At 43.1% G+C, this 27,887-nt stretch overlaps 1 protein-coding gene across 1 annotated transcript in view; it reads right to left on the reverse strand.

Annotated features, from left to right (window-relative positions):
• Positions 1-1,143: 1,143 nt before the first annotated feature.
• Positions 1,144-27,887, reverse strand: part of LOC139367524 (protein phosphatase 1 regulatory subunit 1B-like) — a 32,056-nt gene continuing 5,312 nt past the window's right edge. Inside the window, exons 2-5 of the mRNA XM_071105769.1 lie at positions 4,796-4,879; positions 3,515-3,587; positions 2,792-2,923; positions 1,144-2,396 (exon numbers count right to left, since the gene is read on the reverse strand). Of these exons, the coding sequence (XP_070961870.1) occupies positions 2,257-2,396; positions 2,792-2,923; positions 3,515-3,587; positions 4,796-4,879 (429 nt within the window). The 3' untranslated portion in view covers positions 1,144-2,256. The remainder of the gene's footprint in view (positions 2,397-2,791; positions 2,924-3,514; positions 3,588-4,795; positions 4,880-27,887) is intronic.

Here is a 27,887-nt window from a genome sequence, read left to right on the forward strand (position 1 = left end):
TGTTCCAAATAGAGTATATTCCTAATGTCTAGTGTAGAACTCGTAAGTCAGTGAAGTGATGATGCCTGTCATAGACTAAACACAATCCTATTCACTGTCATGTCATGATGTTCAGTGCTTCAAGCAAAACCCCCTCCATGTCCACCCTTTTCTCTCGCTCCCTCTCCCCACCCATGGAATATCAGTCACTTCTCGTGCCTGCACTTAACAATCAAACATGTAAACAACTAGTTTACCTGTTCCATTGCAAGCAGCTCAATCCCGTACTTATTGGTGGAGTAAATGAATGAGTGAAATTAATTGTGAATTATGGGCGTAACCCTGCCCCGGATTCAAACCTGTGTTCAGCGACTGTCAAGCCAACACCGTAACTGTTAAATTGTTGGCTTAACAATTGCTGGACCCGGGTTTGAGTCCCGGACTGGGCAACCCCTAAAATTGGCCCCAATATACTTCCATGGTTGGTTAAATTGACTACTTCCCTTAACTGACCAATTTTTAGCTACAACTTCCGAGTCCATTTGAGAGGATCAGCTTAAGCAAAGTGAGGTGTAGAATTACCGATCTACAAACAGTATTCCCTGACAAATAATAGGTTTTGTGTGATTGAGATTCGCAGAGCCACGCCTCCCCTGGCTCAGGCCATCCCCTGCCAAACACACATGCACAACCAGACATTGATTGGTTGATTGATTCGAGACAGCTTGTGTCAATTACAGAACATTTCCTAGGATTTTCTACCTGCAACAACTAGAGGATAATGCTGGGAATACCGGTCAAATCACAGTGCCTGCATTTCCACAACAAAAAGCATGGACCTAAGCATGAGACGCACAGCGCGCCTGCAGAAAAACCTACAATCTGGAACGTGCTCAATGATAAGCATCGTCTCCCCTCTGTGGCTGCACAGCCACCAAGACAGTTCCTCAGACAGTGAAGACTGTTCCTCAGACAGTGACGTCTGCAATCTGGAATTCATAAGGAAGTGCTGTCTGGAACACTACCATTCAGCTTAAACACTTTAGAACTCTCTCTTTTTCTCTCTCTCTCGTTTTATTTCTCTCCCACTGTGTCTCTCTCTTTCTCACATGCATACAAACAGACACACAAAGATAGGCATACATACACACACACACACACCAGTGGCGGTCAGTACCGTTTAAGATGAGGGAGGATTATTTATTTATATCACAGCATATTGGATGACTCTCGTTCATATTCCATTCACCTAGTTCAATGTAACAGCAATAGGTTTAGGCCACTACGTGATACTAGAATACTTTTCCCTATACCCATCATGACGTTGCTACAACCTAGCCTATGAATGAATGTTTATAACGTAGCTGCACACAGGTTGAGAGACAAATTTGAGGCAACAGACAGTGACATCAATACCACCTTGCACAATAACACCTATATCAGCATACCAGCTGATTTCAGCTGGTTCAGCTGTTTCAGTAGGCTAAATTAGCTAGCTGCATTTGCTAACTAAGTGAAATTGAAAGTGAACAAAAAATGACAAAATCTCTCTCTATTTCTCTTTTGCTTCTCCTTCATTTTAGAAGAAATACATATTTTCATACCTCTTCAACTATTGTATTTTCTCTCTATACACTGCAGTGCTAGCTAGCTGTAGCTTATGATTTCAGTACTAGATTAATTATCTGATTATTTTATTGGGTGGACAACATGTCAGTTCATGCTGCAAGAAATCTGATAGGCTGGAGGATGTCCTCCGGAAGTTGTCATAATTACTGTGTAAGTCTATGGATGGGTTGAGAACCTCGTGCCTCCTGGGTTTTGTATTGAAGTCAATGTACCTAGAGGAGGACTGAAGCTAGCTGTCCTCCGGCTACACCATGGTGCTACCCTACAGAGTGCTGTTGAGGCTACTGGAGACCTTCTTTGCAAAATAGTGTGTTTTAATCAATTGTTCGGTGACGTGATTGTATTTAGTATTGTTTTATCTAAAAATACTAACTTTTTGAATGTTTTACAATTTACATTTTTATGAAATTCACTGAGGAGGATGGTCCTCCCCTTACTCCTCTGAGGAGCCTCCACTGACACACACACACACACACGAATGCAAGCAAGCACACACACAACTGCACAAACGCACACACGCACGCACACACACGTATTTAGATATTTTCTCCACGCTCTTTATATAATAATTAGAAAACATCACTCTGGATCGTCAATCATCTTTTGCCACAGAATCTGAATCTCCTCTCTGTAACACACAGCGCTCTGTTATTCTCCCTTCTTCTTTGGCCTTCTTGGTCCACCTTTTCCCCTCTTCTCCTCATCATCCAGCTCCTCTTCCTCCTCTCCGTGTGGGACTCTCAGGTGAAGAAAGTGGGCAATTCTTCCCTCTGAATTGACCCTTGACCCTGGGAAGAGGAATTGGCTATTGTTAAAGGTGTACTGTCAAATGTTGTTTGTTTTGCTTCTTAGCCAAATGTTTTTGTAGTAACTAACAGATTGCACCTTCAAGAGTGAGTAAATGAGAGAGTGAGTGAGTGAGTGAGTGCATGCGTGCAAGCGAGCGATAGAGTATTTCTGCTGATACTCCTCTGCGTTCCAATTCTCTACCCTTCAGCCTTAAGTGTACACTTGTTCACTTGCTGCATTTAAAAATAAAGCACTGGTGTGGAAGTTGTGGAAACTCCCTCTATCCCATGCTTACACCAATCCAATGCTTTGAAATCGGCGAGTGTGGGGAGGGGTGCACAAGTGCACACTGCGTGGGACTTGGGACATAACACCCGTGTTGTGCTTCTCTCACCAGTGGTGGAGACAGGGGATATATCCAGGCTCTCCTCACAGTCCACGCTTTCCTCCCCAGAGAAGTCATCTGTCTCTTCGGGGCCACAGGTTCCCAGAGACTTCATGCGGGCTTGAGCCATCCTCTGTACAGCTGTGAAACCACACAGACAAACAGGCAGACAGACAGAACGACAGACAGACAGACAGGCACAGAAAAGAGGGTAATAGTTTTTAGAACCAAAACAGTTTTAAGATCAGCTATGCCAAAAATGCCAAATTGTACTTTAGTATGCAGCCACAGAAAGAAATGGACGGACAAACAGATCGGGACACGAGACTTAATGCACGGCTTCAGGTATTGCTAATAGTAAATATACTATATCATAAGGAACAGGTCATGTGAGAGTGTGTGCGATGTTGCCTGCACTGCAGCTGTGTGCCCCATCCTATAATCCTGGATGATCCAGAGCAGTGGAGACTCACAGCTGTCTCTGCCCCTAATCTCACAACACCCACACGTTCACACACACATTCACTTACACACACGCACACACACAAACTAACCCAACACACACACACCTCATGATTAAGCCATTTCCACTTAAAACCCTTTCAGTCAAGACAGATATAGACTAATCCCAGGCCAGAAAACATGGCTGCAGACAGGAAGTGGTTTCCTCAACTCTCCCAAATGCTTTATGGGTCACTGTTTACATAATAAGATGATGGATAGTCAACCTACCTTTGAGTGATGGAGGCTGGTACACATGCGCATTGATGTTCTTGGTGAGGACGCCATTTTCCCCAATGACCCACTATGCAGGTAAAGAGAAAAACAATGTCAAATCTACAAAGGCACACTATTCCCTATGTAAGGCACTACTGGCCAAAAGTAGTGTTGCATATAGGGATCAGGGTGCCATTTAGGCTGCATCAGACTAACTCACTGCACATCCAGCACATTGGCCTAAGAAAACGGTGCCTTGCTCTCAAATGAAAACTGAGACAACCACAACAGATTGTCACATCATGCAAGGGTCTTCACACCTGGTTCTTGAGAGCCACAAAGTGTGCAGATTTTAGTTACAGTCCAACACCTGATTCAAGTAATCAGTCTTGATAAGACATGTACAGATGTAGGATCTTCATTTGATCGCCCTGTTGCAGTAAAACCTTCCTGCAATGGAATATTAACACTGTGTAGTGTATTTGAAGTTTAAAAAGGCTTCTGACGTTTGCAATTTCCACTTTGAAATTTCAGACTTGATTTTCCCTTACGGTAAATGTATCAACCACCACAAAAATGTCCATAGAGTCGATGTGAGTGCTCACAGAAATCGAATTAGCATAATACAACAATCCCCATCAAAATCCGTTTTAAGATGCAGATGTTTTTTTGCATGATGTCCATCCGCCAATGCGGTGGTGGAAGGTGGCCGAACTACAGTGGTGTTTGTCAGACCTTGAGAAATATTCCCACGAAAACAAATGGTTAGGCCTGCAAAACTAATATGGCCAATATGGAAAGATAAGACTCTCACGAACACGATGGTGTCCATTTTGCTTGTCTGAAGGTAGCCCGGTACTAGTGTCAAACATTTATGGAAGTGTATATGGAAGTAGTTTAGTGCCCAAATGTTTTATTTTAATATGGGTAAAAAAAAATGTAAAAAATACTTCCCGATCTTTCTTATACCTCTCAGATATAGGACAGACACTTTAAAACATAACTTCTTTTGATGTATTTTTCCAGTATCTGTTATTCCATGTGTGAATCAGCTACTCAAAGTGTTTCTATGGGCTAAATGGGTCCTAAAATTCATAATCAAATAGCTAAAGGATCTTAAAACAATTCCATATGTTAGTTTAGAAAATCCTGCACAACCCATTGCTCTCCAGGACAAGAATTGGGGGACCACTGCTGACATAATGTAATTGAATGCTGTGGTTAGTACTTCAAGGACTGCATGTAGGTTTAGTGGTGTGATAGTACTTGCAGGCATTTCAGGTGGTGCTGTTTTACCTGGTGATTGTCGTTTTCCTCCTCGGGAGACGGTTGGTCTGTCAAACGGAATAGCGTAGCGGGTGTTGGTCTCCGCCTCCGAATCTGAACAAAAGTGAAAGCATTTGTTTGGATTCAATCTCTCAAACTGCTTATGGATGAATCCTAACTTCCACCTCATTCCAATTTTCATTTAATTGGCAATGCATGACCAAGTGAAAATTTGAGTGACCAACTACTGTAGTTCTGTAGTAGTGAACGAGACAAGGCATGCCAGCCCATGATGTAACACTATTCAGAAATTTGGGCCCTGGATTGTCCAAAATCAGGATTACATCATGTTGAAAATGCACGTCCTGGTTTATGAGTCTTGCTGGGATCGAGATAGCCGGATTACAGCTCCCTCCACTATTTTGCTTTATTTCCTTATCCTCAGCCTCTGTAATCTTGTGCTTTTTCCACCACAGCCTAATCCTGGCTGTTCCTTCCCTCCTCTGATGCACTTCCAGTTCTCTTCACAAATAGTCTTGGACAATCTTACAGCCTCTCCCCCTGTTCTTTAGTCAGACAGGCAGACAGATAGTCAGTCAACTCTCATCCACTCATTTCAAGTCCAGTCTACATCCATTGCTGTCTCACTTGCCTGCTCCATCTCCCTCCCTCATACATGCTGTATCCACTGACTCTCCTCCTGACCTGGCCCAGGGGAAGAGCTGGTGGAGGAAGGAGAGTACACATAAAATATACTTATACTATGGTCTAAATACTCTAGTGTTATTACATTTATATACTATAGTATTCATTGTAGTGTTTTTGCAGACATGACTGTAGTATACTACATTTACCCTAGTGTTTTTGCGGACATGACTAGTATACTGTAGTATTTACTGTAGTGTTTTTGCAGACATGACTGTAGTTTATGGTAGTGTTTGAAGACATTAATGTAGTATTTACTGTAGTGTTTTTGCAGACATGACTGTAGTATTTACACAGACATGACTAGAATACTGGAGTGTTTTTGCAGACATGACTGCAGTATTTACTAAAGTGTTTTTGCGGACATGAGTAGTATATTGTAGTAACACCTGCCGACTAGGGTTAGCTAAAATGGCACAACTACCAGACTAAGCCTACTGTTAAGTGAGTGAACACCTCAACCAGAATAGAAGACCGTTCGTGATAGACCGCCTATTGAGTTGGGTCAACAGTTCTGAGCAATGCAACAGACCAGACAACACATTAGCAAAAATATATATTTTTAACATCTAAACGTTACACAGGTTCTAGGCCCATTAAAGGGAAACTGTCATACCCTGATCTGTTTCACCTGTCTTTGTGCTTGTCTCTACCCCCCTCCAGGTGTCGTCCATCTTCCCCATTATCCCCAGTGCATTTATACCTGTGTTCTCTGTTTGTCTGTTGCCAGTTCGTCTTGTCTCGTCAAGCCTACCAGCGTGTTTCTTCTGTTCTCCCGTTTTTCCAAGTCTCTGTTTTCTAGCCCTCCCGGTTCCGACCTTTTCTGCCTGCCCTGACACTGAGCCCGCCTGCCGGACCATTCAGCCTGCCCTGACCTCAAGCTTGCCTGCCACCCTGTACCTTTCGGACTCCGATCTGGTTAATGAACTTTTGACTGTCCTCGACCTGCCTTTTGCCTGTCCCTTGTATTTTAATAAATATCAGAGACTCAAACCATCTCAAACCATCTGCCTCCTGCATCTGGGTCTCGCCCTGTGTCGTTATTGAAACAGCACAGAAGCAGATAAAGAACAAGCAGAGTTTATTAAAGTTTAGAGGATTAGGTTTGTGTGTTTGACAGATAACACACATTAACAAGCGTACACCAAAATTACTTCTTAGATCAGCTACTTTTACTAGATAGCTTTCTGAAAGTGCTTTCACAGAAATTCAGCTGACCAAGCTCACAAGATGACCAAAAGCTATGACAAATATTGCACTTCTGATGGTGGAAAAGAAAGAACAGTTAACCACCACATTTATTTTTTTACACTGCCGCTACTCGCTGTTTATTATCTATGCCTAGTCATGTACATATGCATGTACATATTACCTCAACTAACCTGTACTCCCATACATTGACTCTGTACCGGCGGTACCCCCTGTATATCGCACTACACTGGCTCTGACGCTCGTCGGATGTGGCAGGGCTTGCAAACCATTACACACTACAAAGGGAAGCACAGTCGAGAGCTGCCCAGTGACACAAGCCTACCAGACGAGGTAAACTCTTTCTATGCTCGCTTCGAGGCAAATAACACTGAAACATGCATGAGAGCATCAGTTGTTCTGGAAGACGGTGTGATCACGCTTTCCGCAGCTGATGTGAGTAAGACCTTCAAACAGGCCACAGGGCCAGATGGATTACCAGGACGTGTACTGCAAGCATGCGCTGACCAACTGGCAAGTGTCTTCAATTACATTTTCAACCTCTCCCTGTCCGAGTCTGTAATACCAACATGTTTCAAGCAGACCACCATAGTCCCTGTGCCCAGGCACACTAAGGTAACCTGCCTAAATGACTACTGACCCATAGCACTCACGTCTGTAGCCATGAAGTGCTTTGAAAGGCTGGTCACGGCTCACATCAACACCATCATCCCAGAAACCCTAGACCCACTCCAATTTGCATACAGCCCCAACAGATCTCAGATGATGCAATCTCTATTGCACTCCACACTGCCCTTTCCCACCTGGACAAAAGGAACACCTATGTGAGAATGCTATTCATTGACTACAGCTCAGTGTTCAACACCATAGTGCCCTCAAAGCTCATAAATAAGCTAAGGACCCTAGGACTAAACACCTCCCTCTGCAACTGGATCCTGGACTTCCTGATGGGCCAACCCCAGGTGGTAAGGGTAGGTAACAACACATCCGTCACGCCGATCCTGAACACAGGGACCCCTCAGGGGTGTGTGCTCAGCCCCGTCCTGCACTCCCTGTTCACTCATGACTGCACGGCTAGGCACGACTCCAACACCCTCATTAAGTTTGCCGATGACAGAACAGTGGTAGGCCTGATCACCGACAACACAACAACAAGACAGCCTACAGGGAGGAGGTCAGAGACCTGGCCGTGTGGTGCCAGGATAACATCCTCTCCCTCAGCGTGATCAAGACAAAGGAGATGATTGTGGACTACAGGAAAAAGAAAGACCGAGCACGCCCTCATTCTCATTGACGTGGAGCAGGTTGAGAGCTTCAAGTTGTTTGGTCATCACCAACAAAGGAAGAAGGTCTATGCACACCAATACAGTCGTGAAGAGGGCACAAAAAGATTTGGCATGGGTCCTCAGATCCTCAAAAGGTTTTACAGCTGCACCATCGAGAGCATCCTGCGGTAGCAGAGAGAACAGTATTACTGCCCCTCCCCCCCCTCTACACTGTTATGATAACTGCTCGGCCTCCGACCTCAAGGCGCTACAGAGGGTAGTGCGAACGGCCCAGTACAACATTGGGGCCAAGCTTCCTGCCATCCAGGACTTCTATACCAGCCAGTGTCAGAGGAAGGCCCTAAAAATTGTCAAAGACTCCAGCCACCCTAGTCATAGACTGTTCTCTCTGCTACCGCACAGCAAGCGGTACAGGAGCGCCAAGTCTAGGTCCAAGAGGCTTCTAAACAGCTTCTTCCCCCAAGTCATATGTCTCCTGAACATCTAGTCAAACGGCTACCCAGACTATTTGCAGTTCCCCCCCCTCTCACCCCCTCTTTAAACCGTTGCTACTCTCTGTTGTCATCTATGCATAGTCACTTTAATAACTCTACCTACATGTACATACTACCTCAACTAACCAGTGCCCCTGCACATTGACTCTGTATTGGTTCCCCCCTGTATATAGTCTCGCTACTGTTATTTTACTGCCACTCTTTAATTACTTGTTACTTTTATCTCTTATTCTTATCTGTATTTTTTTGAAACTGCACTGTTGGTTAGGGGCTCGTAAGTAAGCATTTCACATCATCAAAATGTGATTTGATATAGGCTCGTTGTTGTTTTATTGTGTTACTTTTTCTACTTTAGTTTATTTATTTAGTAAATATTTTCTTAAAACTGCATTGTTGGTTAAGGGCTTGTAAGTAAACATTTCATAAACATTTCACACACACACACACACACACACACACACACACACACACACACACACACACACACACACACACACACACACACACACACACACACACACACACACACACACACACACACACACACACACACACACACACACACACGGCCTTCCATGTACAAAGCCCTCACTTGAACATGACAAACGGGTGCTTTTATACATTTCCTGCATGTCCTCCCCTAATAAGGGTGCTCAGGGAAACACTGACCAAAAGTTTGTTTCCTAGCCTGTCACACAATATTTTTCAATTACAAGATTGTAACTGATTGAGGTTTAGGTTGTGGTGATGCCCATCTACTGTGGGAATCCAGTTAAAGTGCAGGCGGAGTCTTTATAGAGTCTTTATAGATTCAGGTAATGGAGATGATACATAGCAGGGAATGATTGACAGTTGACATGAAACTTGTCTTGAATTGGAACTTGATTGGCTTTGTATGGAGTAGGGTTTATCTAAAAGGAGACACAGAAAGGTGAAGATAACAGTCAAAAACATCAATGAATATATTTAATGGAAATAATCAATGTCAAAATGCAAATGAAATAAGCACATAAATGGGTAAAGCTATATAGCAGGTGTTACTACAATACACTAGTCATGTCCACAAAAAACGTAGTTTACTACAGTCATGTCCGGAAAAATAGTACAATTGTCACGTTCACTGTCTTCAAACTCCCTGTCATAGATGAGCCAAGGCGCAGCGTGCATGTAATTCCACATATTTTAATAAAGTGAAACCTTCACAAAAAACAGGTAAACAGAAACCAAACATGACGCAACCGTGGTGCACACAAACACTCACAGAAAATAAATAATTAACCACAACATAGGTGGGAAAATGGCTGCCTAAGTATGATTCCCAATCAGAGACAACGATAGACAGCTGCCTCTGATTGGGAACCACACTTGGCCAAAAACAAAGAAATAGAAAACATTGAATGCCCACCCAAATCACACCCTGACCTAACCAAATAGAGCAATAAAACGTCTCTCTAAGGTCAGGGCGTGACAACAATGAATACTACCGTATACTAGACATGCCCGCAAAAACAATGAATGAGTATATAGTATGTTAGACACGCCTGCAAAAACACTACAGTGAATACTACAATAAAGTCAGCAGAGACACTACAATGATTACTATACATTTACTTTGACCATAGTATATGTTTGTATTTCTTCATGTGGGTTAGCTGTAAATGTGTAACATGTTTAAACTAGGACCAAAATGGTAATTATTCTCAACAAATGTCTAAATGTCTAAATGCATTGTATCCACATTGTATCCACATTTGTGGAATAAATCAAGGGATACTACAGTGTGGAGTATACTTTATACTTTAACATAAGCACTTCACAATTGAAGGGGAACGTCAGGAAATCCTTGGCAGGAGCTCCCCAAGGACAGTACATTAAAATCAAAACAGCATTGACAGTCCAATCGATCAAAAAAAGTCTAAAGTAAGCATTACAGTGTGTAGTATAGTATTCTACACAGTATACTTTCTAAAGTAAGCACTACATGATCAAGGGATATTACAGTGTAGTATAGTATTCTACAGTATACTAAAAAATATTATAGTAAGCACTACACGATCAAGTGATATAAAGTGTGGAGTGTATAAGTATCCAATATACTACAAAATTCTATAGCAAGCACTACATGATCAAGGGGGATATTACAGTGTGTAATATAGTTGTAACGATGTGCGCTGAGAAACACAAACAACACACTGACATGAAACAGTCAATAACACCTGAGGAAAGAACCAAGGGGAGTGACAGATATAGGGTAGATAATCAAGGAGGTGATGGAGTCCAGGTGCGTGTGACAGGTGTGCACAATAATCAGCAGCCTGGTGACCTGGATGCCAGAGAGGGAACACACGTGACAGTACTCCCTCCCTGACGTGCGACTCCAGCCGCAGGACGCCGACCAAAGGGACGATCCCAGGGATCAGGAGTGGACCGGTCGCTTCCACCGAGGCTCAGAAACTTGACCGGGGCGTGAGAGGCGTCTCACGAACCTGGCCGGGGCGTGAGAGGCGTCTCACGAATCTGGCCTGGGCGTGAGAGCCGGACGAACCTGGCCGGGGCGTGAGAGCCCGACGAACCTGGCCTGGGGCGTGAGAGCCCGACGAACCTGGCCTGGGGCGTGAGAGCCCGACGAACCTGGCCTGGGGCGTGAGAGCCCGACGAGCCGGCTGAGGCCTCCCTGGTAGCTCTGGTACTGACAGCTGGACCAGACATACCTTCCAACACAAAAAAAAACACTCCCTCCCTTCCCTTAGGTGATGTGTTATTCTGTAACGATGTACACTGAGAGTTGGGAAGCAAGTTCAGGGAGTGAGTGTTTAATAAATGGTACATAAAAACAAGAAACACAAACAACGCACTGACATAAAACAGAGTCAATAGCACCTGAGGAAAGAACCAAGAGGAGCGACAAATATAGGGAAGGTAATCAAGGAGGTGATGGAGTCCAGGTGAGTGTCATGAGGCGCAGGTGCGCGTGACGATGGTGACAGGTGTGCTTAATGATCAGCAGCCTGGTGACCTAGAGGCCGGAGAGGGAGCACACGTGACAATAGTATTTTACATTATACTACAAAATTCTAAAGTTAGAATGATCAAGGGATAGTACAGTGTGTAGTATGGTATTCTACAGTATACTTCAAAAGTCTATAGTAAGCACTACACGATAGAGGGATACTACAGTGTTGAGTATAAGATTCTACAGTTTACTACAGAATTCTATATCATTCTATAGTAAGTACTATAGTAATCTATGGTAAACTTTACTATTCTTTTTTTATGGGTAGGAGGCCAGAACTGAAGGGCATCAATTTTAACTCCCCTCCTTCTCCTCACAACTAGTCTGCAGTCTACAGTCATGGTAGCCTCGAGAGCCCAGGTTTCAGATGGCCATGCAAGACAACTGTCAAGATGACGTGCAATTCCACCAATATTGCTACGTCGATATGTGTTAAGTGGTAGTAATATAATATACTGCAGCGGGCTTATTGAAGCTAATTGGAGTTACTTTGAAGTTACTAAAATGATACAGATGTTATTCAGTTATTGGATTGACTATACAATTCCTATTGGTTCATTGACAGAGCATGTGACTTTATTTTAGCATATTTAAACCCCCTGTTTTTGTGTTCCAGGAGGCCAACCACAGGAAGTGAATGCAGTAGGTGGCATCTTGTGTGTGAGAGCGTGTAGCCAATATGTTTGGTGAGCACACATGGTTAATGGAGTTGTGCTGTAGTGAATACATTCTGAGAAAATAAAATGATACATGCCTGCCGGACTAAGTTGCTTCCTGTATCCCTTTGTTTGGTTTGTATATTTGTCCTGTAATTTTAAGTAGCATGGTTTTAAGAGTAAAAAAAAAAAAAATCAAGAAATTGATATGGGGATGAAGCGTAACAATTGTGGAACTGAATTGAGAAATGGCTGAAACGAAATGCGCTGATGCTATGATGTAAACCATGCCTTACAAAATAAATGTTAAATGGTATTTTGGGCAATGCCTCTGCTTCACGCTGCCTGCTCAATCACAAACCTATAACCTGTCCTTATCCACCTTGTGACACTTGCATTCAGCAACATTTCCAAGGGAACACATTCACTACCCATGTGTCAATTGAAACATTGGCCTACTATAATAGAAATAACGATAGAATGGTTATCCACTGTTCATGTCTATAAATGCCATTTTAGTGTATTTTTGTAAGGTTTTATTTATTCCTCACAAAAAGAAAACAAGTGAAATACTAAACAGTACTTTGTTTTTTTAAATGCTAAAACATTGCAGGTGAGTTGGAAACCCTAAAGGGATTAAATGAAAACCACACAAAAAGTTTTAAAGTGTTCAAATGTAACACTTTAAGTATGTGTACCTCACATACTCAGTATACATAAAATAAAACACATTTGATTATGTGTGTGGAGACTTGGAGACTACTGGGTAGTTTGGTTTATCAGGATGACCCCTAGTCTACGTATGAAGTTGAGGGATGTTTTGGCCATGTGAAGATAGGAATTCCAGAGTATGGAACCTCATATCTGAAAGAGAATTGACTATGTGGCAATGGGGAAGGTGAAGGTTATAACAGTGTCTTGATTTTTTTTCGCGTTATTTGTAAATTATTTTGGACATAATGTTTCTGCCACCGTCTCTTAGGACCGACAAGAGCTTCTGGATCTCAGGATAGCAATTACTTACCTCGTAGTGGACAAAGATTTTTCCCTATCATTCCCATGAAGAAGAGAAGGAGATATCGGGGGTGTAGGTTGGGGTGCCTTGTAGGGATCCGACTGCGAGTGAGGAATCCCCCTCTACCATCAGTCCTATTAGCCAACGTGGAATCATTGGATAACAAAATGGATGAGCTCCGTTCACGACTATCCTACCAACGGGTCATTAAAAATGGTAATATCTTATGTTTCACCGAGTCATGGCTAAACAACTTGGATAGATAGAATCTGCCTCCAGGTGGAAGTGGCAGTCTGTGTCTATTTGTAAATGCCAGCTGGTGCACGAAATCTAATACTAAGAAAGTCTCTAGGTTTTGTTCGCCTAAGGTAGAGTATCTCATGATAAGCTGTAGACCACACTATTTACCAAGACCAATCTATATTTTTCGAAGCTGTCTATTTACCACCACAAAGAGATGCTGGCAATAAGACGGCACTCAACAAGCTGTACAGGAGGCGGCGCTCCTACTGTCCGGGAACTTTAATGCAGGGAAACTGAAATCGGTTTTACCTCATTTCTACCAGCATGTTAAATGTGTAACCAGAGGGAAAAAAACTCTAGACCACTTTGACTCCACACACAGAGTACAAGGCTCTCCCTCGCCCTCCATTTGGCAAATCTGACCATAACTCTATCCTCCTGATTCCTGCATACAAGCTAAAACTAAAGCAGGAAGTACCAGTGACTTGCTTGATAAGGAAGTGGTCAGATGACACAGATGCTAAGCTACAGGACTGTTTTACTAGCACAGACTGGAATATGTTCCGGGATTCTTCCGATGGCATTGAGGAGTACACCACATAAGTCACTGGCTTCATCAATAAGTGCATCGATGACATTGTCCCCATAGTGACCATACGTACATACCCCAACCAGAAGTCATGGATTACAGGCAACATCCGCACTGAGCTAAAGGTTAGAGCTGCCGCTTCAAGGTGCGGGACATTAACCCAGACGCTTATTAGAAATCCTGCTATGTCCTCCGACGAACCATCCAACAGGCAAAGCGTCAATACAGGACTAAGATTGAATCGTACTGCACAGGCTCTGACGCTCGTCGGATGTGGCAGGGCTTGCAAACTATTACGGACTACAAAGGGAAACCACAGCCGCGAGCTGTCCAGTGACACAAGCCTACCAGATGAGCTAAATTACTTCTATGCTCGCCTCGAGGCAAGCAACACTGACGCATGCATGAGAGCATCAGCTGTTCCGGGTGACTGTGTGATCACGCTCTCCGTAGCTGATGTGAGTAAGACCTTTAAACAGGTCAACATTCACAAGGCGGACAGATTAGACGGATTACCAGGACGTGTACTCCGAGCATGCACTGACCAACTGGCAAGTGTCTTCAATTACATTTTCAACCTGTCCCTGATCGAGTTTGTAATTCCAACATGTTTCAAGCAGACAACCATAGTCCCTGTGCCCAATAACACTAAGGTAACCTGCCTAAATGACTACCGACCCGTAGCACTCACATCTGTAGCCATGAAGTGCTTTGAAAGGCTGATCATGGCTCACAACACCATCATCCCAGAAACCCTAGACCCACTCCAATTTGCATACCACCTCAACGGATGCACAGATGACGCCACACTGCCCTTTCCCACCTGGACAAAAGGAACACCCACGTAAGAATGCTATTCATTGACCATAGTTCAACACCATAGTGCCCTTTAAGCTCATAAGAACCCTGGGACTACAATTCCCTGTGCAACTGGATCAACGACTTCCTGGAGGGCTGCCCCCAGGTGGTAAGGGTAGATAACAACACGTCTGTCACGCTGATCATCAACACAGGGGCCCCTCAGGGGTGCATGCTCAGTCCCCTCCTGTACTCCCTGTTCACCCATGACTGCATGGCCAGGCATGACTCCAACACCATCGTTAAGTTTGCCGGCGACACAACTTAGCCTGATCACCGACAACAATGAAACAGCCTACGGGGAGGAGGTCAGAGACCTGGCAGTGTGTTGCTAGGATATCAACCTCTCCCTCGATGTGATCAAGATAGAGGAGATGATTGTGGACTACAGAAAATGGAGGACAGAGTACACCCCCATTCTCATCACCAACAAACTATCATGGTCCAAACACACCAAGACAGTCGTGAAGAGGGCATGACAACACCTATTCCCCCTCAGGAGACTGAAAAGATTTGGCATGGGTCCTCAGATCCTCAAAAACATCTACAGCTGCACCATCGAGGGCATCCTGACTGGTTGCATCACAGCCTGGTATTGCAACTGCTCAGCCTCCGACTGCAAGGCACTACAGATGGTAGTGCGTAGTGGGCCAAGATTCCTGCCATCCAGGACCTCTATACCAGGCGGTGTCAGAGGAAGGCCCAAAAAATAGCCAAAGACTCCAGCCACCCTAGTCATAGACTGTTCTCTTTGCTATCGCACGTCAAGCGGTACTGAAGCGCCAAGTCTAGGTCCAAAAGGCTTCTTAACAGCTTCTAGCCCCAATCCATAAGACTCCTGAACAGCTAATCAAATGGCTACCTGGACTATTTGCATTGTCCCTCCCCCCATTTTCATGCTGCTGCTACTCTCTGTTTATTATCCATGCATATTCACTTTACCTCTACCTAAATGTACATATTACCTCAATTACCTCGATTAACCGGTGCCCCCGCACATTGTCTTTGTACCGGTACCCCCTGTATATAGCCTCGCTACTGTTACTATTGTTGCTCCTTAATGATTTTTAATTTTTTTATATAATATTTTTTACTTGAGTTTATATTAGGAAATACTTTCTAAACAATTTTTCTTAAAACTGCATTGCTGGTTAAGGGCTTGTAAGTAAGCGTTTCCGTGTAAGGTGAGTGAGTACCTGTTGTGTTCGGAGCATGTGACAAATACAATTTGATTTGATTTGATTTTGCCTTTTGTTGTATGCATGGATTTGAGAATTAACCAGGAGGAATCCATTGAAGGGTTTAGGTGGGCTATCTGGGAGGTATTGTATGTATATTTGTAGATAAAGGTGCATAATTGGACTATATTAATGTTGTAGATAGACAGTATATTGAGTTTCTTAAACAGAGGGGAAGATGGAGCCAAGAAGTTAGAGAAGGTGTAGCCACCTCTCATTATTCTTTGTGATGAGTCATTTGTGTAGGTAGGAAGAATACTGTGTGTACTGTCCCAGACAGTATTGCAGTAAATGAGATATGGCTAAATTAGGCTGTAGTATAGTGCTAGGAACCAAAGCAATAATCTTTCTGATGATACCAACGGACTTCATCACTTTGCTGCAGACAAAGTGAGCATGTTCTTTCCAGGACAACTTTTCATCAACTAGAACACCACGGTGTCTGATGGATGAAACCTGGTCCATTTCATTCCCACCAATTGAGATTCTGTCTGTTTTTCCCCCCTTCTTATTCTTACCACTTACCTTTCATCTTCTGCAAATTCTACCATTCACGTGTTTAATTGCTATATTGTAATTACTTCGCCACCACGGCCTATGTATTGCTTTACCTCTCTTATCCTACCTCATTTGCACACGCTGTATATCGATTTTTCTACTGTATTATTGACTCTGTGTTTCTTTATTCCGTGTGTAACTCTGTGTTGTTGTATGTGTCGAACTGCTTTGCTTTATCTTGGCCAGGTCGCAGTTGCAAATGAGAACTTGTTCTCAACTAAATAAAAGTTTAAAGAAATCAAATAAATAAAACCAGCAGGGTAAGTTGGCTAGCTTATTTACAGATATCGACACAAGCGCATCAGTCATCACCAGTGGGAAGCCTATTCTTCATCTTCATCATTGAGTGAGTCAGTGTCCTTGGAACGTTTATTTTGTAGCCAACTGTAGCCGATACGATACACTGAGTGTGTACAAAACATTAGGAACACGTTCTGAAAATGTAGTTGCACCCCCTTTTGCCTTCAGAAGAGCCTCAATTTGTCGGGGCGTGGACTCTACAAGGTGTCGAAAGTGTTCCACAGCGGCGCTGCATGTTGACTCCAATGCTTCCCACGGTTGGGTCAAGTTGGCTGGATGTCCCTTGGGTGGTGGACCATTGTCGATGCACACAGGAAACTGTTGAGCATGAAAAACCCAGCAGCGTTGCAGTTCTTTACACATTCAAACCAGTGCGCCTGGCACCTACTACCATATTCTGAATGGCACACATTCACAATTCATGTCTCAATTGTCTCAAGGCTTGAAAATCCTTCTTTAACCTGTCTCCTCCCCTTCATCTACACTGATTAAAGAGAATTTAACAAGTGACATCAATAAGGGATCATAGCTTTCACCTGGATTCACCTGGCTAGTCTATGTCATGGAAAGAGCAGGTGTTCCTAATGTCTTGTACACTCAGTGTATACTATATAACAGGGTTTCTGTCAGGAAAATTTGGCACCGGACAAGTGACTGGGAAGATTGACATTTATCGGACATTTGAGAAATGCACCAGTCATCCATATGTATTGGGTGCGTAACCCATTGGGGCAGCCATGCGGCCAGCACCATGCAGCACCCATGCAGCCAGCACCATCAATAAACGAGGGATATTGGCCAAATGAGCCACAAGAAGAAGCTTAGGCCTAACCCCAAAGAGAGAGAGAGAGAGGGAGAGAGAGAGAGACAGAGAGAGAGAGAGAGACAGAGAGAGAGAGAGAGAGAGAGACAGAGAGAGAGAGAGAGACAGAGAGAGAGAGAGAGAGAGAGAGAGAGAGAGAGAGAGAGAGAGACAGAGAGGGACAGAGAGGGAGAGAGGGAGAGAGGGAGAGAGAGAGAGACAGAGAGAGAGAGAGAGAGAGAGAGAGAGAGAGAGAGAGAGAGAGAGAGAGAGAGAGAGGGGGAGAGAGAGAGAGAGAGAGAGGGAGAGAGAGAGAGAGAGAGAGAGAGAGAGAGAGAGAGGGAGATATGTCGGTGGCATGCAATTACATCACCATGCATTTCTTTATTCCTATCAGATAGGCTACTGAGTCAGCTATATAGCAGTGGCAGTCGGTGCCATTTAAGATGAGGGAGGACGATAATGTATTTTTATTGCCTTATTTCTATTACAGCATTATTGGATGGCGGTCATTCATATTCCATTCTCCCAGCTCAATGTAAGGTTGATAAGTTTAGGCTACTACATGATACTCAAATCTTCCCTACACCCATCATGAGGTTGCTACAACCTGGCCTTCGAATGAAAGTTTACCACGTAGATCAACCTGACAGACATTGACGCATTCAATACCACCTTGCACAATCTTGCCTGCATCTAGCTGATCTAGAGTGTAATCATTAGTCCAACAGTTGCAAACGAGAGTTTCTATTGGACAAATCCAGGTATGTTTATCCCCGTTTCGTTCCATTTGCTTCCGTTTAAGAAATGTTTTTCAACAGAATCGGCAGAATGAGTACACCTCTGCTCACTGGCAACACAGTTCACTTTCATAGCAGTCACATAGAAACAGCACGATCCCTATGACTGTTGTATAATTCCTCCTCTCACCTTTTTCCTTTGCTTGTGGACTTTAGTGCACAACACATCAGCTGTCTGTGACCTACCAAAAAAAAACTTTCCAAGCCAAACCTTCATATTATAACTGCTAACCGCTACATACAGCCTTCATCATTGTCACCATATTAGCTAACGTCAAGTCAACATAGCTACTAGAACTAACGCGTCAGTAAACCCGCTACAGTCATGTAGTACAGTGTACGGTTAGCAAGCAATTTTGCAGTTACATCGGCGGGCCCAGGTCAGGTGGCAATAATCTCATAAAACCAAAAGCACACCTTGACTTGGGAGTTCCAGTGTTGGGTATCGATAGCCTGCTTGGTAGCACAGCATCCCTCTCTGTTTAAGGCGTGTGCTTGAGTAGGCTAAATTGGCTAGCTGCATTGGCAAGCTAAGTAAGTGAAAGTGAAAACAATACAAACATATAGCTTTCTCTCTCTCTTGCTTCGCCTTCATTTTTGAAGAAATGAATTTGTTTAAAACTGTTCAACTATTGTCTTTCTCTCTCATTGAGTCAACTACTTACCACATTTTATGCACTGCAGCGCTATCTAGCTGTAGCTTATGCTTCAGTGCTAGATTCATTTTCAGATCCATTGATTGGGTGGAAAACATGTCAGTTCATGCTGCAATAGCTCTGATAGGTTGGAGGTGGTCCTCCGGAAGTCTATAGAAGGGGGTGAGCACCTCGAGCCTCCTGGGTTTGTATTGAAGTCAAAGTACCCAGAGGAGGACAGAAACTAGCTGTCCTCTGGCTACACCATGGTGCTACCCTATAGAGTACTGTTGAGGCTACTGTAGATCTTCATTGCAAAACAGTGTATTGTTCTATCAGAATCTTTTTAAATAAAGATAAGTATTATAATGTTAGATTATAAGAGTGACTGCGGTAGGCCTAAAACATTCTTCCTCACCTCAAGTTCAACTGAAAGAGTCAGCTGGAGCACGCACTGGTGCGCACTGCCTTCATAACATAGGCCTTCAGTATAAAAGGCTAACAGCCACACCACACCAAGCCTTCACAAAAGTTTCAAAACTTTATTAGGGTAATATCAAAAGTATCAAGCCATTGTTGATAAGGAAAATACAAGCAAGATATTATGTCGCAGCAAACACAACATTATAGTTGGAATTTAATTTGGCCAAATATTTTTTCTTTAAATAATGTTTCTACCTGAATAGCTAGTTGCAACTTGTGTGGTATTAAACATATTCTGCTAATGTCTTCTATCATGTAAATTACGTCACATTGCATGAAATCTGTTTATAAAAGGCCCATTTTCCCTCATGACCCTGCTAAAAAAATATCCCCATGTGTGTAAATCCTAAAAACGTGTCTGCTCAACTGTATGCCACTTCACAAATGCGATTATAGATGCATGCAATTCTTAATTATAAAGGGACCCCCCCCCCCCAACTCAAAATGTCAAACATCCCATTCCAAAATCATGGGCATTAATATGAAGTTTGGTCCCTTTGCTGCTATAACAGCCTCCACTCTTCTGGGAAGGTTTTCCACTAGATGTTGGAACATTGCTGCGGGGACTTGCTTCCATTCAGCGATAAAAGTATTAGTGAGGTCGGGCATGAATGTTGGGTGATTAGGCCTGGCTCGCAGTCGGCATTCCTATTCATCCCAAAGGTGTTTGATGGAGTTGAGGTCAGGGCTCTGTGAAGGCCAGTCAAGTTCTTCCACACCGATCTCAGCAAATAATTTCTGTATGGACCTCGCTTTGTGCACGGGGGCATTGTCATGCTGAAACAGGAAAGGGCCTTCCCCAAACTTTTGCCACAAAGTTGAATGCACAGAATCATCTAGAAGGTCATTCATTGTATGCTGTAGCGTTAAGATTTCACTTCACAGGAACTAAGGGGCCTAGCCCAAACCATGAAAAACAGCCCAGACCATTATTCCTCCTCTACCAAACTTTACAGTTAGTAATATGCATTCGAGCAGATTCTTCTCCTGGCATCCACCAAACCCATATTGGTCCGTCGTACTGCCAGACGTGAAGTGTGATTCATCACTCCAGAGAATGTTTCCACTGCTCCAGAGTTCAATGGAGGCGAGCTTTACATCACTCCAGCAGACGCTTGGCATTGCTCATGGTGATCTTAGGCTTGTGTGCGACTGCTCGGCTATGAAAACCCATTCATGAAGTTCCCGATGACCAGTTCTTGTGCTGACGTTGCTTCCAGAGGCAGCTTGGAACTCTGTAGTGAGTGATGCAACCAAGGATAGGCAATTTTTACTCGTGGTCACATTCTGTGAGCTTGTGTTGCCTACCACTTTGCAGCTTAGCCGTTGATGCTCCTAGATGTTTCCACTTCACAATAACAGCACTTACAGTTGAGAAGGGCAGCTCTAGCAGGGCAGAAAGCTTACAAAATGAATTGTTGGGAAGGTGGCATCCTATGACAGTGCCACGCTGAATATCACTGAGCTCTTCAGTAAGGCCAATGTATTGCCAGTGTTTGTCTATGGAGATTGCATGGCTGTGTGCTCTATTTTATACACCTATCAGCAACAGGTGTGGATGACATATCCAAATCCACTAATTTGAAGGTGTGTCCACATACTTTTGTATATATAGTGTATGTCTATGGATATACCTGAGCCACTCTCTGAGTTTGCAAGGTCCCCAAAAAGTGATGGAGACAAGACATACGTCCTCTGATCATTGATCTTAATGACCCATATACATAATTACCCTATAAAACAAGGGTTGTGTTCATTAGGGCACACAACGGAAAACCTTTTCAAACATTCTGCAACAGAAAATGGAAATGAGTGTTTCTAGTTGAGCCAAGTCCAAGGTAGTCCCTCCCTGTTTCAGCACATTTGAACACGGTTCGTTTGGTGCCCAATGAACACGGCCCTGCATTTTAACAACCTTTTTGAAATATTTTTTGGGGATTACTTATACATCATACAGAGGACAATATACAGTGCCTTGCGAAAGTATTCGGCCCCCTTGAACTTTGCAACCTTTTGCCAAATTTCAGGCTTCAAACATAAAGATATAAAACTGTATTTTTTTGTGAAGAATCAACAACAAGTGGGACACAATCATGAAGTGGAACGACATTTATTGGATATTTAAAACTTTTTTAACAAATCAAAAACTGAAAAATTGGGCGTGCAAAATTATTCAGCCCCCTTAAGTTAATACTTTGTAGCGCCACCTTTTGCTGCGATTACAGCTGTAAGTCGCTTGGGGTATGTCTCTATCAGTTTTGCAAATCGAGAGACTGACATTTTTTCCCATTCCTCCTTGCAAAACAGCTCGAGCTCAGTGAGGTTGGATGGAGAGCATTTGTGAACAGCGGTTTTCAGTTCTTTCCACAGATTCTCGATTGGATTCAGGTCTGGACTTTGACTTGGCCATTCTAACACCTGGATATGTTTATTTTTGAACCATTCCATTGTAGATTTTGCTTTATGTTTTGGATCATTGTCTTGTTTGAAGACAAATCTCCGTCCCAGTCTCAGGTCTTTTGCAGACTCCATCAGGTTTTCTTCCAGAATGGTCCTGTATTTGGCTCCATCCATCTTCCCATCAATTTTAACCATCTTCCCTGTCCCTGCTGAAGAAAAGCAGGCCCAAACCATGATGCTGCCACCACCATGTTTGACAGTGGGGATGGTGTGTTCAGGGTGATGAGCTGTGTTGCTTTTACGCCAAACATAACGTTTTGCATTGTTGCCAAAAAGTTCAATTTTGGTTTCATCTGACCAGAGCACCTTCTTCCACATGTTTGGTGTGTCTCCCAGGTGGCTTGTGGCAAACTTTAAACAACACTTTTTATGGATATCTTTAAGAAATGGCTTTCTTCTTGCCACTCTTCCATAAAGGCCAGATTTGTGCAATATACGACTGATTGTTGTCCTATGGACAGAGTCTCCCACCTCAGCTGTAGATCTCTGCAGTTCATCCAGAGTGATCATGGGCCTCATGGCTGCATCTCTGATCAGTCTTCTCCTTGTATGAGCTGAAAGTTTAGAGGGACGGCCAGGTCTTGGTAGATTTGCAGTGGTCTGATACTCCTTCCATTTCAATATTATCGCTTGCACAGTGCTCCTTGGGATGTTTAAAGCTTGGGAAATCTTTTTGTATCCAAATCCGGCTTTAAACTTCTTCACAACAGTATCTCGGACCTGCCTGGTGTGTTCCTTGTTCTTCATGATGCTCTCTGCGCTTTTAACGGACCTCTGAGACTATCACAGTGCAGGTGCATTTATACGGAGACTTGATTACACACAGGTGGATTGTATTTATCATCATTAGTCATTTAGGTCAACATTGGATCATTCAGAGATCCTCACTGAACTTCTGGAGAGAGTTTGCTGCACTGAAAGTAAAGGGGCTGAATAATTTTGCACGCCCAATTTTTCAGTTTTTGATTTGTTAAAAAAGTTTGAAATATCCAATAAATGTCGTTCCACTTCATGATTGTGTCCCACTTGTTGTTGATTCTTCACAAAAAAATACAGTTTTATATCTTTATGTTTGAAGCCTGAAATGTGGCAAAAGGTCGCAAAGTTCAAGGGGGCCGAATACTTTCGCAAGGCACTGTACATGTGTAAGTGATGAAAAACAGGTACGACATCGATGTTGTGTAGCCCTCCTTTTCTTGAGGCGGCGGTGGCTTGCTGTAGTCACCAATCAGCCAGAGTGGCCAGGGAGCCATTACATGAGGATGATTGATTGGGTAGATGGAATCTGGAGGGCCAGATTAGGTAACCCATGCGTCACGATGGAGAGGATCGGAGACGGTGTATAAGAGATGTAAGAACAGATTAAACTTTTATTCAAGCGACCAAGATTGTCATGAGAGGTCATGCCAGGTCGGAGACCACCGACTGAGTCCATAGGCCAAAACAAACAGTGAACATCTGTAGCCTGGTGCCAGATCTGTTTGTGCTCTATAATTAACTCCTATGGTTGTTGCCAAGACTGCAAAAATATATCTGGCAGGGGATTGATTGGGATTAAAAGGGGATGGACAACCTGCCAGGAAATAACTAAGAAAACTACAAATAATGTGTTCAAAAAAAAGAGGAAATAGCAAGCAAATTACCACTTTTTTCCTCAGTGCCCTGACTTTTGGAATCTGTTTAGGTTGCTCTGGCGTTCATTTGTTTGCATAAAAGTCTTATAATAACTTGTACTTATCATACTATTGAACTCCAGAAATATAGAACTTCAAAGTAATCTTCTGGCTTTGATCATAAGTAGTACAATAGGTGGCATTTCTTAAAATGCCAAAGATAATTTAATTAGGACAAGATGCTATTTGTTTCGCTTTTGCTGGTGACATTTTCCCAAAAGGGTCAAGTATAGACTCAACCCTGTACTAAAATGGAATTCTTTGGACTGCCATTTACAGTTATCATACCTCACATCGGATGAACTGATTCAATCACGATGTGAATGTAGATGTCAGAACATGATGGTGTGCAGTAGCAAATGAAACAGGGTGGCTTTTGTTGAAACACAGTATACTGTTGTGTGTACATGTTTACTCCATTTAGATATATTTATATCATAACTTCTGCCCCTCACAGTGTTGAGAAGGACCCACACACTCTCTCATACACTACACACTTATTTGCAATGTCGGCCTACCGGGGAACAGTGGTTCAACTGCCTTGTTCAGGGGCAGAATAACATATTTTCACCTTGTCAACTCTGGTATTCAATCCAGCAACCTTTCGGTTACAGGCCCAACGCTCTAACCCCTAGGCTACCTACCGCCCCAATAATGTCTCCACCCACTTGTTCACTAGTAACAACAGGTTGGCGAGCAACATGTTGAATGTATACATAATAATTACACCGGTCTGTTTCCTTTCTACCCCATGTTTCTATCGTATGCTTGCGAGGCCTGTGTGAGAGAGAGAAGTGCTTGCCAATCCAATCACGCACAGAACTGTAGGCGTGCGATGTGGGTGGCTTTTACGCTAGAGGAGCTCTTATCTGTTCAGGAACACACTGTGGATGGCATCTTAACACATACATTCAAATGACAGTCATTCATACAGTGACAATCTGAATGTGTAATGAGCGAGTCGCGCAAATTGAGGATGAACCCGGTATTCTCTGGCTGCAATTAATGGAGTATCTCAGCAATGGAATTGTTGTAGTCGCATGACTAAATTATCATAAAATCAGAATGTTTATCGACAACCAGACTGTGGTAGTCGTCACAATGACCACACGATGACCCCTTCACTTGTTAAATATGTGTGTTCATTTCATTCATTTAAGGGTTTATATATTGTATAGCGCATATAATACTAACGTGAGCATGACATAACCCTTGACAGCGGCTTTTTCCCCTCACAATCCCCTTATACGGTACATACGATCCCAACATAAAAAATCTATAGGTCTGAAGCTAAATCTATTGTCTGTAGTTTAGGGTCGGGGTCAATTCCATGTCAATCTAGAAGATTAATATCAATCCAATTCATGAATGAGAAATTTGCAAGTTGTTTTTAAATGTTATTTTGTGTCAATTGTAGACTGCGTTGTATCCACACTTGAGTGATGAATATCCCTGCCTGCAGACCAGAAGACTTGCATTAGCTCCCTAAGGTGATGCCTAGGCTTTAGCTCAGAGGACTGGCACAGACCTCACTATTCCATCATAATTTCATACACTCAAAACAAATCTACTTTTGATTGAATCTGTCCTTTTCCTCATTTGTTTTCTCCTTATTTGTTTGTCAGTCCCCAATAACCTCTCTTCTCTCTTTTATAATTTCCCACCGCCACACTATAAAGGTCATGCTTCTCTATCTACCTCAATCCCTCTCTCCTTCCCCTCTCTCCCTCACCTCCCTCCAAAATAGCAGACCACATCTCTATGCTAATGAGGTGTGGCCGTGTTTTTTTGTATAGTTGTACACAGGCCTTGGATGCTCCTCATGTGCAAATTTTATACATGTAGCTTTCAGATGGGTGTTCTGTGGTTTGGAGTGTTCCCATTGAAATTCATGAAGGGACTCTTCCCAAACGTTATGGTACATTACAGCGCCACTATACATCAGGTTTTAACCATCGTACGTCATCCTAAAAGAGGTGACCACCACCTTTTGACATCCTTTGCGGAGTTACACAGAACACCCCATTCATATGCTAATGGTTATTCTCCACACTGGACATTGCCTCGACAACAAACTACGTGCTAGACTCCAGATAAACAGCTCTCAAGCATTTCTGATGGCCTATGGATAAGGGCTAATAATGTCAGGGTGGTGGGGGGGCAGCTAGTTGTTTTGTAAAGCCTCGGGCGATCTGAACCGTAAACAGCAGATGTGTACAAATGTTTATGTTCCGGGAATTTCTGTTCCTGACATCATACCTAGTTAGTCATGCATGTCTACCCAGTGGATTCCCCACACAGCATAGACCAAATGGACATCTCTCACTGAACATCTGGGTGTAAATTAGTTCCGAAGATGACCCTTCGCTCAGAGCGAGAGGGCATCCAAGGAGAGGCGGAGAAGATTGGAGGAATACATCTTCTCCCTTGACTCCCGTATGTCAAAGGTAGAACAGGCTTTATTTATTCCCGTAATACTCCTAGCTGATGGTGAGAACTGGATTCTGAACGCTCTCTTAGCTCTCTCTCTTCTCCAACCATTTACTCCTAACGTCACGAGTCATCCTACATTTCGATGGTGTCATCTTTGACCTTTTTCCTTTCTCTTTCTCTCCCTCCCTCTCTTTCTCTTTTGTCTCTTCGACATTTTTCGGGGACATAGTTGCCTCGTCAGTTTCTGGGCACTGAACCTGCAGCTGTCAGCTAAAGTAGCAGCAGCACCTCAGTAACCCTCTGCCCAGCGGAAAAATATGCACACAATGAAAACAAAAAGTCATGCTCGCTCAGTTATATAACTGTCTGTCAACACACTGATATTATGATGGGCTATCTAGTAGCTAGACTACAGATACCAGGGGAAGAGACACAGTGAAATGTGTGTATTGAGGAAGGCATTGAGTGAGCATTGTGCTCTTGGTGTAAGGTACCCTGTTGTGGGTAAACAAACTAAGACAAATATGACTTGCTTTGATTAACTCTTTTGAACTTGAACAGCTCTCTCTCCCTCTCACTAGTCTAGCACATGTCATAATGCGATCATATAATAAGTTGCATGGACTCACTCTGTGTGCAATAATAGTGTTTAACATGATTTTTGATTGACTACCTCCTCTCTATGCCCCACACATACAGTGCATTTGGAAAGTACTCAGACCCCTTAACTTTTCCCACATTTTGTTAAGTTACAGCCTTATTCTAAAATGGATGACTTTTGAAATGGATTCAATTGTTTGTTTTTCTACACGCAATACTACGTAATGGCAAAGACAAAACAGTTTTTTAGAAAATGTTGCACATTTATTCAAAATAAAAAATGGAAATATTACATTTACATAAGTATTCAGACCCTTTTACTCAGTACGTTGTTGAAGCACCTTTGGCAACAATTACAGCCTCAAGTCTTCTTTGGTATGACGCTACAAACTTGGCACACCTGTATTTGAGGAGTTTCTCCCATTCTTCTCTGCAGATCCTCTCAAGCTCTGTCGGGTTGGATGGGGAGCGTTGCTGCACAGATATCTTCAGGTTTCTCCAGAGATGTATGATCGGGTTTAAGTCTGGGCTCCTCCTGCGTTGTCTTGGCTGTGTGCTTAAGGGAGTTGTCCATAATCATGGTCTCTAAACCTTCAAGCTGCATACTGGACCCTATTCCAACTAAACTACTGAAAGAGCTGCTTCCTGTGCTTGGCCCTCCTATGTTGAACATAATAAACGTCTCTCTATCCACCGGATGTGTACCAAATTCACTAAAAGTGGCAGTAATAAAGCCTCTCTTGAAAAAGCCAAACCTTGACCCAGAAAATACAAAAAACTATTGGCCTATATCGAATCTTCCATTCCTCTCAAAATTTTTAGAAAAGGCTGTTGCGCAGCAACTCACTGCCTTCCTGAAGACAAACAATGTATACGAAATGCTTCAGTCTGGTTTTAGACCCCATCATAGCACTGAGACTGCACTTGTGAAGGTGGTAAATTACCTTTTAATGGCATCAGACCGAGGCTCTGCATCTGTCCCTGTGCTCCTAGACCTTAGTGATGCTTTTGATACCATCGATCACCACATTCTTTTGGAGAGATTGGAAACCAAAATTGGTCTACACGGACA

This window comes from Oncorhynchus clarkii, chromosome 16 (assembly GCF_045791955.1).
Source record: "Oncorhynchus clarkii lewisi isolate Uvic-CL-2024 chromosome 16, UVic_Ocla_1.0, whole genome shotgun sequence".
Lineage (NCBI taxonomy): Eukaryota > Metazoa > Chordata > Actinopteri > Salmoniformes > Salmonidae > Oncorhynchus > Oncorhynchus clarkii.